A 13,626-nucleotide genomic window follows, 5' to 3' on the forward strand; every position below is an offset into this window, starting at 1 on the left:
TTTCATCCCCCTCCTGCTCCTTCCTCCCTCGGGCCTCTCCCTCCCCCCCCCCCAAACCCCAGACGCCTCCACGCCCAGGCCGGGGGCTGCCGTTTGAGGGCGGCCCGGGAGGTTGCAGCCCGGGAGGTTGCCACGAAGGGTGGGCCGCCCGGGAGACGCGGGGCGAGACAGCGAGCCCCGGCATTTTCCCTTCCCCAGCACCTGTCCCACTTCGGCGCAGGGGCTGGGGCTGCTGCCCGAGGGCGGCCTCGGTGCCCGGGCGCGAGAGCCATGCACCGAGGTCGCCTGGGTTAGGGAAGTGGGGGGCCAGGGGAGAGGCGGGGCGTCCGGTGGGGGCGCCCCACCCCCGCCTTGCAAGACCCTATGCCCCCCACTACACCGAGGCTAAACGGAGAGAGTCACACATAAAGCACGAGCGAAAACGCTCACTCTCCGACCCGAGCAGCGTTGCTCGCCCCCCCCCCCCCTTCCTGGAGCCGGGGGCTAGCCGGGGAAGGTGGCTCCGTTCTTCCCCCGCGGCCAGTGCGGGGTCTGCGGCTGCCCGGCGAGGTTCCGGCTTCCCCGGGGCTGGCAGGGGGAGCCCCGAGAACTGCAGGCCCGCCCCCCTTCCTCCTCCTCCTTCCCCTCCTCCCCCACGTGTCCTCCCGGAGCCCAGCGGCCTGATCCCAGCACCCCCTGCCACCTCCCTCCTCCTCCCGCTGCGCCCGCTTCCCCGGCGGCGTGGAGAAGAGCAAAGTTGCGACAGTGGCCAGGGGGCTTTGCCCAGGTGAAGGGGGCGCCGTGGGCGGGGCGGGGGACAGCGCGGCCCTGCGGTGGGGGCGGAGGAAAGATAAAGAAACTTGCTTTCTGCGCCCCCCACCCCGCGCGGGTTCGGATCTTGCGTGGACCAAGCCCTCGTGGCGAGACGCGGCAAAGCCGCCAGGACCGAGGCCGGCACCGGGATCCGGACCCGTACCGCGCGCCTGGGCCGGCTCGGCGGGCGCAGGCAGCGGGCCAGGCCGGCACCCAGGCAAGGGCGGAGTGGGTGGCCGTACACCGGACCGAACCGGGGACTCCGGTGGCCTGGGCGCGGGCCGAACCCGGACCGGGCCGAGTTGGGTGGCGAAGTAGGACGTGGATTCGGGGGCGGGGCGCGGCGGGAGGGGGAAGCCAGGCCCTGCCGGACTGGCCTGTGCGTGGGGGCGGGGGGCGAGTTCGGGGCACTTGCTGGGCTCGGGACCGAGCGGTAGGGCGGGGCGGCGCTAGGGGCTGGGCCGGACCCGCGGGGAGAGGGCGAGGGGAGGGGGAGCCGGGGGTGGAGTAGGGGCGTGGAGTTGCGAGCGGGGTCTGGCCTCGGCCGGGGGCGAAGGTAGATCGGCGGGGCCGCCAGCGGAGGGAGGGAGGCCGGCGGCAGCGCGGCGGCGGCGAAGGCCAGCTTCCGCGGAGTTTGTGCCTGGGCTTCCCGGGCTCCGGCCGCCTCACGCGCACAAATGGGGCTAGGGGACTGACTGGTAATCAACTGCGAGTGTTAGACGGTGTTCGGCGGCGATTCCGGGAAAAGCGAGGAAAGACACCGTCTGCAATTATGCGGCACCCCCCACCCACCTCTTAGCATCTGGATTCTGCTCTCAGGGGGCCGCGGACCCTCCCCGCCGCAACCCTTTCACTCTGCAGCACTCCCAACGCCTACCCCGCTTCCTCGGCCATCTGACTCTCCTAGGGGTATGTGTTTGGGGGTGGACGACGGCGGGGGGGGGGGGCTATAATTTCCCTCCCGCGGAGGCAGCCTAGTCCGTATCTTATTCTTACATGGAGCGTCGCTTCAAGTCGCGTGGACATTGGGGTTTAGATAATCTATCCCCCACTACCGCCCCCCAAGTGATTTGATGGCTTTTAAGGAAAGGGACGAATCCCTGGATTTCCACGCCTGGGATGAGGTTTGAGGATTGGGATTCACCCCCAGTTCACTTCCACTACCAACCCCTCTCCCCTTGTGAGCCATTTCCACGGGGATCCGAACTTGGAGGGGGGAGAACGGGAGTATTAATGTGCTTCTCTATCTCTACACAGGGTCGGCGTGGCCAAGGACGGCTAGTCTCGGAGGGAAAGTAGCCACCAGTCCAACTCAGGTCGCCCCCATTATTACTTCGGTGAGGGGGGCAACGCTAAGAACGGGATACTGGTGGGTAGGGGCCTTGTATGAGGGAGGGGGCTGGGTAGTCGTCCCTGGAAGGACTCCGTTTCTTGGCGGGGAGGGAGACTCGAGCCCTGGCTTCAGGGGAGGGGTTCCGGGGAGGGAGATGGGGGGGTGGCGACGACGGGGGGGGCGGGAAGAAGGGGGGAGTCACGCCCTGCCAGCACGGGGAGCCTCCCTCAGGCCCCTGGGAGAGGGGGACTGAATGCGTCTGCTCTGTGCTGCCCGGCAGGGAAGATCTGGGGTCTCCGGGTTTGCACACTAGATTGGGCACCAGTGGCCTGAGAAAGTCAGGTCGGGGCATAAGGTGGAGAGCCTTGGAAGAAAGAGAGAAACCCCTGGCCGTGGCGCACTAATCTTTTCCCTTCCTCAACCTCCCCCTACGAGGGGCGTCGAGGGGAGGGGGCGTGGGGCTCTTGCAGCCCCTCGGATTGAGCGCCTCCGCCTCTCCTGGGAGTCTAGCTTTTTGCCTGGCTTGCTGCAGCCACCGCTGCCTCCCTCTCCGGAATCCGCTCGGTCCTCGCAGCGATCCCCTCCTCCTCCCCTCCCCTCCCAGTGTCACCGGGGCTGCTTGGCTCTGCCCCCTTCGCCGCCGCTTGCTCCCTGCTTTCGTCCCTCCCTCTCGCTCGCTCCCTCCCTTCGCCTCCTCCTCCCCATTCCTCCCCCCGGGTAGGCGGCATTCTGGGAGTTGTAGTCCCATGGAGCGGGGGCTGGCGCCGCCCGCGGACCCGGCCGGACTCCACTTCCCGTCGAGCCCTGCGACCGGCACCCACTCCACAAGGCTTCGCTCGCACACACAGACACACACACACACCGCTCTCCCCCTCACTCTTTCGCTCGCCGCGGCTGCTGCCAGTGTGTGGCTCTGTCTCTCCTCCGCTTTGCTGAGCCCTCCCTTCTTCCTCTCAGTTCCTAGAGTCCGACCGCCGCCGCCGCCGAGAGAGAGGAGAAGGAGGTCGGTGGCGATAAGGGGCGGAGGGGGGCATCAGATCGGGGCAGTATTAGGCGGGTGGCGGCTCAGAGGGGGTAAGAGGGAGCCCGGGTGGCGGCCTGAACCTCCCCGCGGAGCCGACCCGGGAACAGGTGCGTCTTTTTTTTCTCTCCCCCAACCCCTCCACCCCTTTTGACTCCCCGGCTTTCTCGTATCCCCCCACCCGCTTCTTTCTATCTTAAGCCTTTCCGCAACCCTGTCCCTTCTTCGCCCCGCGGCTGTTCTGCTTGCCCCCCGGGGGCGCCGTCCTCTTCGTGTCCCCGGACGTAGCGCTCCCTGGAGCTCGCTCTGTCCTCGCCCCTCCCTTCGGGACAGCTCCCCTCCACTTCCCACCTTCGTACCCCATCCCTGCCCTACCCTACCCCCTCCTCACCCCCTTCTCCCTTAGCCAGGTGAGACTTGTTCGCCACCATCCGAGAGAGTCTTCTTCCTGGCTGGGCGGGGGTCTCCATGGAAACGGGGGTCGGGTTGATCCTGGGGGGGGTGACCATTGGAATTACCCCACTCCTCAGCAAGGGAGGTGGAGGCTACGGTCTTGTTAACTACCTGGCCCCAACCCCCTGATCGAAGGATCCGACGATTCGAAGGGAGGCTGGCCAGCAGGGCAGGGCGAGAAAGGGCTTGTTTTTTTTGGGGGGGGGGGCTGTCCGTGATGAAGTCTTGAAGAGACTGGGAGAAAATACCCTCCAACCTCAGAGAGAAGGTGCGACGGGTGCTCTTCAGGGCTGCTCTCTCGCCGGTGTTGGGGTGCGGGAGCCGTAGGGTAAGGGGTACCCCTAGGTGGCGGCGGGGCCTGGGTTCGGGAGTGGGAGTGCTGTGATGGGGGCAGGGGCAATTACCCGAGTCCCTGGAAAAAAGGCGGGGGATGACTTCGGAGCACCCTGGCTCCGCTGCCCTCGCTCTAGGGGCGGGGGCCGCCGGGCCGGGCACGGCGGGGAGGGGGCTTAAATTGGAGAATGAGATCGGGGGCAATTCATACTAGCCCCGGCAAGCCGGGGGGAGATCCGGCGTGCAAGCTCTCCACCCGCTTCGCGCCAGGCCTGGAGGCAAGGGGTCTGAGAGCGAAGCCGAGGACTGGAAGGAGGGAGGCTCCGGTTACGGGGCCGGGTTTCGGGATCGGGGGCAATCCCCCAGCCCTTGGAGAAGGAGGGAGAGGGATGGCCGCGAACCCCAGGGCTCCCCCACCCCGGGTCCTAAGGGGCGTGAGGAACGGACAGCAGGCCCAGCGGAGCTGGTTTCGAGCAGATCGCGGCTGGGGCGTGGGGGGCCTTAGTGGTGGGCTTCGGGGGGAGCAGTCCGGCGGCGGGGCGGGCGGGCGGGGCGTGGGGCTCCGGCGGGCGGCGGGGCGGGGCCGGGGCGGCGCTGCTGCCGCCGCCGCCGCTGCCGCTGCTGCTCCTGCTGGGGCCGCCGCAGCCGTTGCTGCCGCCGCCGCCGCCGCCGCTTCTGGGCGGGGAACGGAGGCCAAAGGGAGTCCCGTGCCGGGGCAGAGGGCGCAGGCGGCGCGCGGTGGGGAGGGGGCCGTCCTGGGGGCGGGGGAAGGCGGGGGGTGGAGCCCTCGACGGGGGGCGGTACAAGCCCGGACGACGACGACGGAGAGCCCCGGGGCCCGGGTGCATGGAGGACGAGGTGCTGGGAGGAGGAAGGGGGGGTGGGTCCCGCGACGGGCCTCGTGGGCTTGACTCCTCGAGGTTCTGCTTCGGGAGAGAACCCTGCAGGGGCACCCAGAGGCCCCGGAAGGGACAGGGAGGTGAACTGGACGGTGGAGGGGGCTCTCCTCGCCGGGGTCCCGCCGAGAGGAAGGCTGGGCCGGAGGGACGTCCGGGGCAAGGCTGGGAGGAGCCGGCCGCACCTCGGCTGGGGATTTCGCGTTATGGAGGTGCGGGAGACTGTTGTAGGGAAAGATGTGGTCGAGGGAAAGGCGGGAGGGAAGCACACTGCAAACCCGGGAGGCCAACAGCACAGGCGGGTGGGGGTGCCCTTCTGTTCCGCCCGCACCTCCCCCTTCGCCCAGTGAAAGCACTCTGTTTTTGTTTTATTGTTTTGAAATGTTCAATGTTGGCTGTATGAAGCTGTCGACGTGGTGATACTTATTCATTCTTGGTGTCTCTTAGAGTAGACAGTAAGGACAGGCGTCCCTTGGCGAGGACACGTCTAGCCCAGTGTTTAGGGGCTCTTTACGCAGTGTGGGAAGGAGGTCCGGTCACTTCGTGTGACAGCTGAATACTCTCAAGACAGTTTGGAGGTCCTCCCCGTGGCACAGAGGTGGAGTATAATTGCAGCAATCTTTGGTGAGACTTCTGGGGGTGCAGTTGTAGGTTAGCTACCCTGGGTAGCCCCATGGTTCTTTCAACTTAGAAAGCCATTTCTCAGAGTCCCATGGCTGAAACGTTTTTTGAAAATGAACGGAGGGATGTATTTGGAGTTGGGAGTGGATTAGGTTGGTCATAAAATTCCAAGGTTGGAAGGGACTTTAAAGGTCATCTAATTCTCGGTTTACCTGTCCTGTCCTTGAGTGTTGGGATAGAGGGAGCTTATTTTTGGGGAGAGACTGTAGGCGGCACAGTGGAGCAGAGTTTAGGGGTCCTTGGATTGGGTAGTGATGTCACCATGTGGTACTGAAGAGGACAGCATGTAGGGAAGACATTTGGGGGGGTTCCACTGGGATTAGATGGGGTAACCCAATCCCAAGAATCATCCAGAGGCTCCAAATAGAAGCAAAAGTTTGGGAGAGGAACCTGTGAAATTTTGAGGGAGAAGCAGTTACTAGGAAAGACTGGGGGAGCTAGGAGGAGCAGGAGGCTTGGTGACTCAAGAGAACCTGAAGGGTGGTAGAGTTTAGGAGGGCCGTGGCAGTTTGACTAAGCCATGTGGATATTGATAGGCAGACTCATCTTCTGATCGGGCAACTGAGGCGGCTGCCCTTGGGGTGGCTGTGGGGCAGAAGAGCACAGGCTGTGGGGCACAAATTGATTTTAAGAGGGCTGGCCCTGTTACCAACTTTGCAGCAATGGTAGGTAGGTTTCTTTCTGTTCTGGCTCTGAGAAGTCATTGATGGAGGAAGGGGAGGGAACTCTAATGTCTGGGTTAAGGAGGACTAGTTCTTAGAATAGGCCATAAGGAAAAGATGGCAAATTCTTGGGATAGGGCAGAGGAAAGCTAAGTTACTGGTAAGCTCTGCTTTTGGAGTCTGCATTGGACAGAGTGGAGGGGAGTTCCAGAAGAAATGGTGGCTGCACCAAGGGCACTGGTAGATCTGACTGTTTTGGTTTACCAGGAGAGGGATGGAGGAAGGGAGGATCTCTTTCTTTCTTTTTTGAGGAAGATTAGCCCTGAGCTAACTGCTGCCAATCCTCCTCTTTTTGCCGAGGAAGACTGGCCCTGAGCTAACATCGTGCCCATCTTCCTCTACTTTTGTATGTGGGACGCCTACCACAGCATGGCATGCCAAGTGGTGCCATGTCCGCACCTGGGATCCAAACCCATGAACCCCTGGCCACTGAAGTGGAACGTGTGAACTTAACCTCTGTGCCACCAGGCCGCCCTGAGGATCTCTTTCTTTCTCAGTGCCATAGGCTTTCTTGGGAAGCAAAGGGGTTTCCTCCAGGGGTCTCTTTGCTTTATTCATGCTCCAGTTCACTACATAGGAAAGAAATGTTTAGTACAGATGGCAGAGGATCTCATGACATAGTGAGTCTGGATTCTGGGCTTTAGAGAGGGGCTTGTTTTAGGAGAACAAAATTGTGGAGGAACAGGACTTAAATGCTATAAAGAAGAAAGGCAAAAAGGGAAGTCAGGATGGGGGTGGTTGGGCAGTGAAGGGGGCAGAAAGGTGAACATCACTGGGCCTGTGTTAGGGCCAACTAAGGAAAAGGTGGAACCTTGAAAACTCCAGGGTAATGTTTTCCAAAGTAAAGTTTGGAGAACCTTTAAGACTCTTTACACTTTCATGCTAGAATCACTAAGGTTGGGGCAAGAGAGAAGGAGGATCTTGGGCAAAAATAGGGTTGGGAGAAACTGGCATTTAGGAAGAAATATAAATATATTTACCCGTAAAGAAATAGAGAACTTAGAGATAGTATATAGGGTAAAAAATGCAGAATGTGAGAGAAAGAGGGTGGAATAACGAGCCAAAGGAGGAAGCCGTTTACTCAGATGTCATCTGGAGCTGGTGTGGGGAGGGTAAAAACTTGCCTTTGATAGTCTCTGCCCTAGGAGGGCCCAGGAAGCAGAGGTTAGCTGGGATCCAGGGCTTATAAGTCTAAGCAATAATTAGAAAATCTAGACTTAAGTGTGGATACCAAATGGGGGAAGGAATTCACAGTCCTAAATAGATGGCCTTGGAAGAAGGAGAAAGTGGGAATACACCAGTTTTTCCAGTCTGGTTGTGGGAGGAATCCTAGATATAGGGAGGTGAATGATGGAAATTCCAGAGCAAACAGGATAAAGAACAGTGGCCTGAGAGCCTTGGGCCAGAATTGGAGGGTGTGGTGGGGGTGTGGAGGAGAGGCGCTAATCAGGAGTTGGACATCTGGAGTGGTTCATTGATTCTGGGCTGAGCTAAGTTGAAGATGGAATAGAATGGCTACAGTGAGTAGAGAGCTGTTTGCTGGTGTCCACCGGCATCTGGGGTTGAGAGAGGAGGAGTTCGTGGTTGAGTTGGGTGGGAAAGTAAGCACTAGAGGGGAACAGAGAAAACGCTGGGGAAAGTGGGAATCGTTGAGGTAAAATAGGCAAGAAAGGGGAGCAGCCCCTGATGATTACGAAAGGGGAAAGCAAGACCCTAGACCTTTGTGTTTTCAAAAAGAAAGGACGTTTCTGAATGCTCCAGTTCCAGGCAGGTGTGAGTCTGTGCTTGCCAGGAGCTTTAGCATCAGGATGGCCAAAGAGGGAGGTAATAAGAAGCAATCTACCTTTCAGCCACTAGGATGCTAGTACAGAATTTTATATAATCTCACATACAAACTAGGCTTTATTAATGCCAGTTTTTGAATCATCATCCTTAAAATCATGTAGAAACTGTTCTTTTTCTAAATCATACACTTTCCCACTGTTTATAACTTAAAAGCAGTCTTTTATGATGAAAACTTTCTTTGGTGAACTGAAGTTGAATTCTGATCAAGAGTGAAATTAACTCTGTTTCTATCCCCGTAATTCAAATATGCTGTTCTGTTTCCCTCTTTTTTTTTTTTAAGCAGAAGCTATCCTTTCCTCATAAAACATTAAAAAATGGATAATTGTTTAAAAAGTGGCTGCAGGCTGCAGGTCAAGGTCATATTTCCCTGGTCAGTGAATTGTGATGAATTTGAAGAGGGATGATTTATTGTTTGTAAACTAGTCATTTTCAGCTTTATTCCTGAGAGTGTGTGAGGCAGGGAGTGCCTTCGCTTGGATTTTAAGAAGACCTTAAGCTAAGTGTCTGTGAAGAATCCGGAGTACTGGGGGGCAGGCAAAGCTTTGTTTTTCGGGTTTCTTTACCCACTGTCTGCTAAGAAACAAAATTGGTTACCTCATTGCTAAGGTATGCCTAGAAATCTTAGTGTTAGTGCCATTTAAGGGTACAGTTGAGTTTTGTTATAATGCTGGTGTCTGGGGACGAGGAGAACAAGCAAATTTTCGCTTTACCCAGTTCTGTAGAGAAGTACGCTCTGCGTGACTCTCGTTCCGGGGATGAGTCGATGCACTCTGTCCCTGGGTTTATGAGATGATTAGGTAGCTTATTATGACGAGACTCTCCTCGCTTTAACTTGATTGTACCAGGCACAGGTTAGTATTGAGCAGTGGTTCTGGAACTTCAGCATGCATCAGAATTACCTGGAGGGCTTTGGAGACATCCTATGGCCTGAGGGTGGAGTCCTGGCTCTTCTACTTCCTAGCTGTGTGGCAGGAAGCAAGTCACTTAACTTTCTTGAGCCTCAGTTTTCTCATCTATAAAATGGAGATGATCACCCGAATCTCACGGGGCTATGAGGATTACGCAAGATGATGTCTTATATAGACCATAGCAGCAGGTCCATAGCAGGTACCCAATAAATGGCATCTATGAGTACAATCTAGTTTTTCTTATTCAGTTGTGTCCTGTGACATTACCTTTTATATCACACTATGGTAAACATGGTGGCAGAGTGAAAACCATCAATGGCTACTGAGCACTCCCCTTATATCTTGATTCTCTGTGCTCTTTCTCCATATTCCTGTTGTATCAGTACATATTTAGCATTTACAGGGTAGTAGGAAGAGATCGCTTGGCTCATCACTGCATTATTGCATCCACCTTTGAGGTGGAAGTAGCAGCTTCTTTAATAGCTGTGGTGTAACACTGCTCAATATTTCAGGGCAGGAACTGAAGAGTATATATCCAGTGGAAACTTCAGGGGACATTTTGGGCCATGCTTAAAAATGACCCAAGCCTAGTTTACTTGGGTGGCATTTTAAAAAGCCATTGCTTCCTGAAAAGGGCTGCTGTGTTTCATTATGACTGGTTGGGCTTTCCAGCTGTCTCTGACAGCTGGAAGTTCTACAAAAGGTGGTAGATAAAGCCCAAGTCTGGTGTGGCTCTACGACAAGGATGTTCGTCAGCAATTGGATGGGAGAGAATAACGTCTCAAGTAGCTCAGGTATCCCCAAACCAAACTTCTGAGCAGAGGAAAATGATGTGCTGTAAAACAGAATCCCTCTCTGCAGCCGGAGTGGACTTTGATGCCAGCAATCAGCTATGCCAATATAGGGAGAGAGTGATAGCAGGCCAGCTCAACACATTAGATCAGTTAACAAATTAATAACTTCTGTTTGACTTTGGAAATGCATTATTATTCTCTACCTGCCCCCCTCCCCAGCAGATTTACCTTCCTATTTATATTCTGCTTAGGCAAATATTAAAATGAGTTGTTCCCTGAACACGTATCTACTGTATGTAGTAGAAGGCAGTCAGTAAGTCAACTGGGTTTAAAAATTAGCTGTGGCTAAACCACACTCAGATAATTGGAAGTTGGTTTTATTGTTTTGCCCTGGTCCAATTTTAATTTATTTCTGTGATTGTCTTTATTGTGGAAGTAAGGAAAAGAAAGAAGAGAGAGTTTATGAGAGAGCAGGGAAGTAAAAGGGATCCCAGACTCAGTGCTTTTTACACGGCGTTCTGTTTCCCTATGACGTAGAAAGGATTTCAGTTTTTCCCAGTAGTTTAGTAAGTATTTATTGAGTGTATATTATATGCCTTGTATCATGCTAGACACTATTGGGAAGGGTTATTAAAAGCAGTAGAAAATATTCTTTCTAGCCTTGAGGAACCTATAGACTGGTAGCAGGTTGAGACAATACTGAGAGTTTGAATTTCTGAGAGCTAATAGTGTATTAGTGTGTGTGAGTAATTACTTAGAATGAGTAATATGTATAAGATGAGTTGAACCCATAGTCTGGGGTGAGAGAATAGAAAAAATAGCCTGATAATGGCCTCTCCAAATATTTGCGTAAGATGTCGAGGAGACTTGAAAAAAAAAGGCCAAAGTTTGGTGAGGAGGAATCCTCTTTAGATGAAAAATTGCATATCGTGAATTCCATATCACGAATGTGGAAATGGAGATGTCTGAGGGCCACTGTCACAGTCCATGGCAGGGAGGACACAGAAGCATCACAAAAGGGATTCAAGTCTCGGATTACAATGATTCAACTTTGGAGTGTGAAAGACACACCAGATATTCACATGGTCCTGCTGATGACGAAGACTGAGGATAGCCAACTCTTATTTTTGATCTAGTAGAAGTGAGAAGTGCTCAAAGATGACCCTAGTTACTTAGGGTGACATGTTGAGGTGGCTTTGTATTTGAAAAGGACTGATTAATTGCATGATGAGTGCTTAGGTTTTCTAGATATCTCTGACACCTAGAAGTTGTACAAAATCTTGTAGCTAGATCCTAGTTCTAGTATAAAGCTATGATGAGGTGTTTTCCTTAAATGGAGTAAAATTTCCTTACAGCAGGAAATGGAAGTGCATACTATTTGAATAATAGGAAAAAAGTATCATGGCAGTAGGTAGAAAAGCTGAAACGATCTGGTGGTATGAAAATGTAAGTGAGAGATGAAAACTTTTGCTTTTGCCTACTTCATTTTTAGAATCGATTACCTTTGGTCCTTTCAAGTTATTCTCAATTTTAAGCAGGGACTAGTTTATTCCTATTTTGCAGATGACATAGTAAATGGACATAGTGGGATGTCTGAGACGGCAGAGAAATGGGGGCTGAAAATGCTCTCCAGGTCCCCCCCCCCCAAGTTTTGGCTGTAGCTCCTAGAGTATGTCACTCTTGAGGGGTGTTGCTGCTGTGTGATTAGCTGACTCTGAATGGGTGTGGATAGTTTTTAAACATCGAATTGACTCTGAATGGATGAGGATTCAGCACTAGCGAGGAGATTGGATGGTAATACTCACCAGAGAGCTCCAGGGGGATCGCGAGCCCTGGCCACTCCATTGAGATGAATGGCTAGCCTCCCAAGGTGGCCACTTTGGAGGTAACTACATTGGAGTAAGCTCTCGTGTGTTTAACAGATAGTTAACATTCCTTCGTATCCAGTCTCATAAATGTTTATAGGCAAGGTTTTTAAACACGGAGGTACCCAAGGAGTCTGTGAAGGTGTCCATGCTAGAGCCGTGTGCAGGCAACTACTTAGCCTTCTCGGTAAATACAAGAATTGGGGGCCAGCCCCATGGCTGAGTGGTCAAGTTCGCACGCTCTGCTTCGGTGTCCCAGGGTTTCGCCGATTCGGATCCTGGGCGCGGACATGGTACTGTGGCTCATCAGGCCACGCTGAGGCGGCGGCATCCCACATGTCACAACTAGAAGAACCCACAACTAAATATACAACTATGTACTGGGGGCAATTTGGGGAGAAAAAGCAGAAAGAAACCCAAAGAAGATTGGTGACGGTTGTTAGCTCTGGTGCCAATCTAAAACAAAAAAATTAATGTATCTGGGAACAGGGTGCAATGTTCCTTATAAAACTGATCCTTTAGGGTAGAACCAGTGGAAATATTTGGATAGAAAAAAAAAAAACCCAGGGGAACTAGAAAGTGCTAGAATAGATTTAGTCAGGCAGAAGGTTAGGATGTACAGTGCAAAGGGCCTCTTCCTCCTTTCAGTTGCCCAGCAGATTATTTCCAGTTGATTTTGTGTGTGTGTATGTTTGTGTGTGGTGGTAGAGGAAGCTGTTTTGCGTGGAGGGCAGCAAAGTAAAGTGACTGGGGCATGTATAAGGGACTCTTGAGTATCAGGGAATGACATTTGGTTAATGGGAGGGAAAGATGAGGGAATACAGATATTGTGGGGAAAGCCTGGGAAAATATTGGAATACCCTTGTATGAGGAATTATTGAGTTAGAACAATCTACATTGGAAGAACTTCCTCATGAGAGGGTGAGGTTTGGGATATGTGGTTAAGTCGGGAAAACAGGAATGTTAGTCTCCTGTTGAATACACATGGAAGAAGGCAGAGCAACAAGCAGGATAAGATCTGTGGTAGGGGTTCCCTTTCTAAAGTCAGGTAAAGTTATCCTTGTTGGGTATGTGTACACTGTCCACTTTCCTGTTGAAACAATGATTTTGAGATGTTTGACCTCTCTCTAAAGGTACTCCAGTGACTGGGTAGAAGTCATGGCCTTTCACTTTTAGCCCTAGGATCTCAATGTCAGTGGTCCCTTGGATCTCCTTGGAGGTGTCTTAGATGCTGCTTCTCCGAAAGTGGGGGAATGCCATGGCTTCTCCTTTGTTTCTGTGAAGTTTGAATGTCTCTGTCTTATGGGAGCTTCACGCAGAGCTCTGAATTTTTATTGGAGCAATAGGTCCCAAAGTTGGTTTCCTTCACTCATTAGTCATCACTGACCCAACCCTCCTTCTTAAGCTGTCTACTGGCCCCGCCTATCCTCTTGAGGACAGATTCAGGCCCAGGCTTCAAGATGAATATTTTCCAGCTCTTTCGTTTTTTAAAGTCATAATTGCTTCCAGGTCACCAGGCAGTGTGAACCAAAAGAAGCCTGGAGGAGTACGATCAGATTTCGTTTAACTGAGACCTTCTTAATTTTGTCTTGATGGTAGAGTCCAGCCATGAAGAAAGGGGCAGGTTACATGCTACGTGTAGAGGGCCTGGTTGTGTCCCATATGTTGCCAGTGCCAATTGTCTTTGGCCCCAAGAGGAGCTACGTGATTCTGGAGAACTTGTCTATTGGATGAACGCCCCGTCTGGTCATTTTCAAGGTTAAAAACTTTTTAAACAATGTGTACCTTGGTAAAAAACATTTGTCAGATAGATGCTGTCTTACCTCCTTTCGCGTCCTGTTCTTCCTCATATGCACGACGACCATGCTTTTGCTTGTAGTTGTTGTGAAACCTCCTTGTTTTGGCATCTTCATTTCAAAACAAAACCAAGAAAGTCTGTCCAATCTGTAAAATCTCCTTTGAGATTTTAATGCTGCCTGGCCC

The 13,626-nt window shown here is 53.5% G+C and overlaps 1 protein-coding gene across 9 annotated transcripts in view; it reads left to right on the top strand.

Moving 5' to 3' along the window:
• The first annotated feature begins 625 nt into the window (after window positions 1–625).
• BCORL1 (BCL6 corepressor like 1) overlaps window positions 626–13,626 on the top strand; it is a 61,667-nt gene continuing 48,666 nt past the window's right edge. Inside the window, exons 1-2 of one of the 9 annotated variants that reach the window (XM_044763432.2) lie at window positions 649–766; window positions 2,050–2,129. Coding sequence is in view for 2 of the 9 variants with exons in the window: in XM_044763437.2 (XP_044619372.1) it covers window positions 2,872–3,128 (257 nt within the window). In the remaining 7 variants the exon portion in view is untranslated. Of the gene's footprint in view, window positions 767–1,310; window positions 1,702–2,049; window positions 2,162–2,840; window positions 3,129–3,167; window positions 3,257–4,765; window positions 4,791–13,626 lie in introns of those variants that run through there. The other 8 variants (XM_044763433.2, XM_044763431.2, XM_044763434.2 and 5 more) reach the window with 8 other exon arrangements.

The sequence above is a fragment of the Equus asinus genome, chromosome X (assembly GCF_041296235.1).
Source record: "Equus asinus isolate D_3611 breed Donkey chromosome X, EquAss-T2T_v2, whole genome shotgun sequence".
NCBI lineage: Eukaryota > Metazoa > Chordata > Mammalia > Perissodactyla > Equidae > Equus > Equus asinus.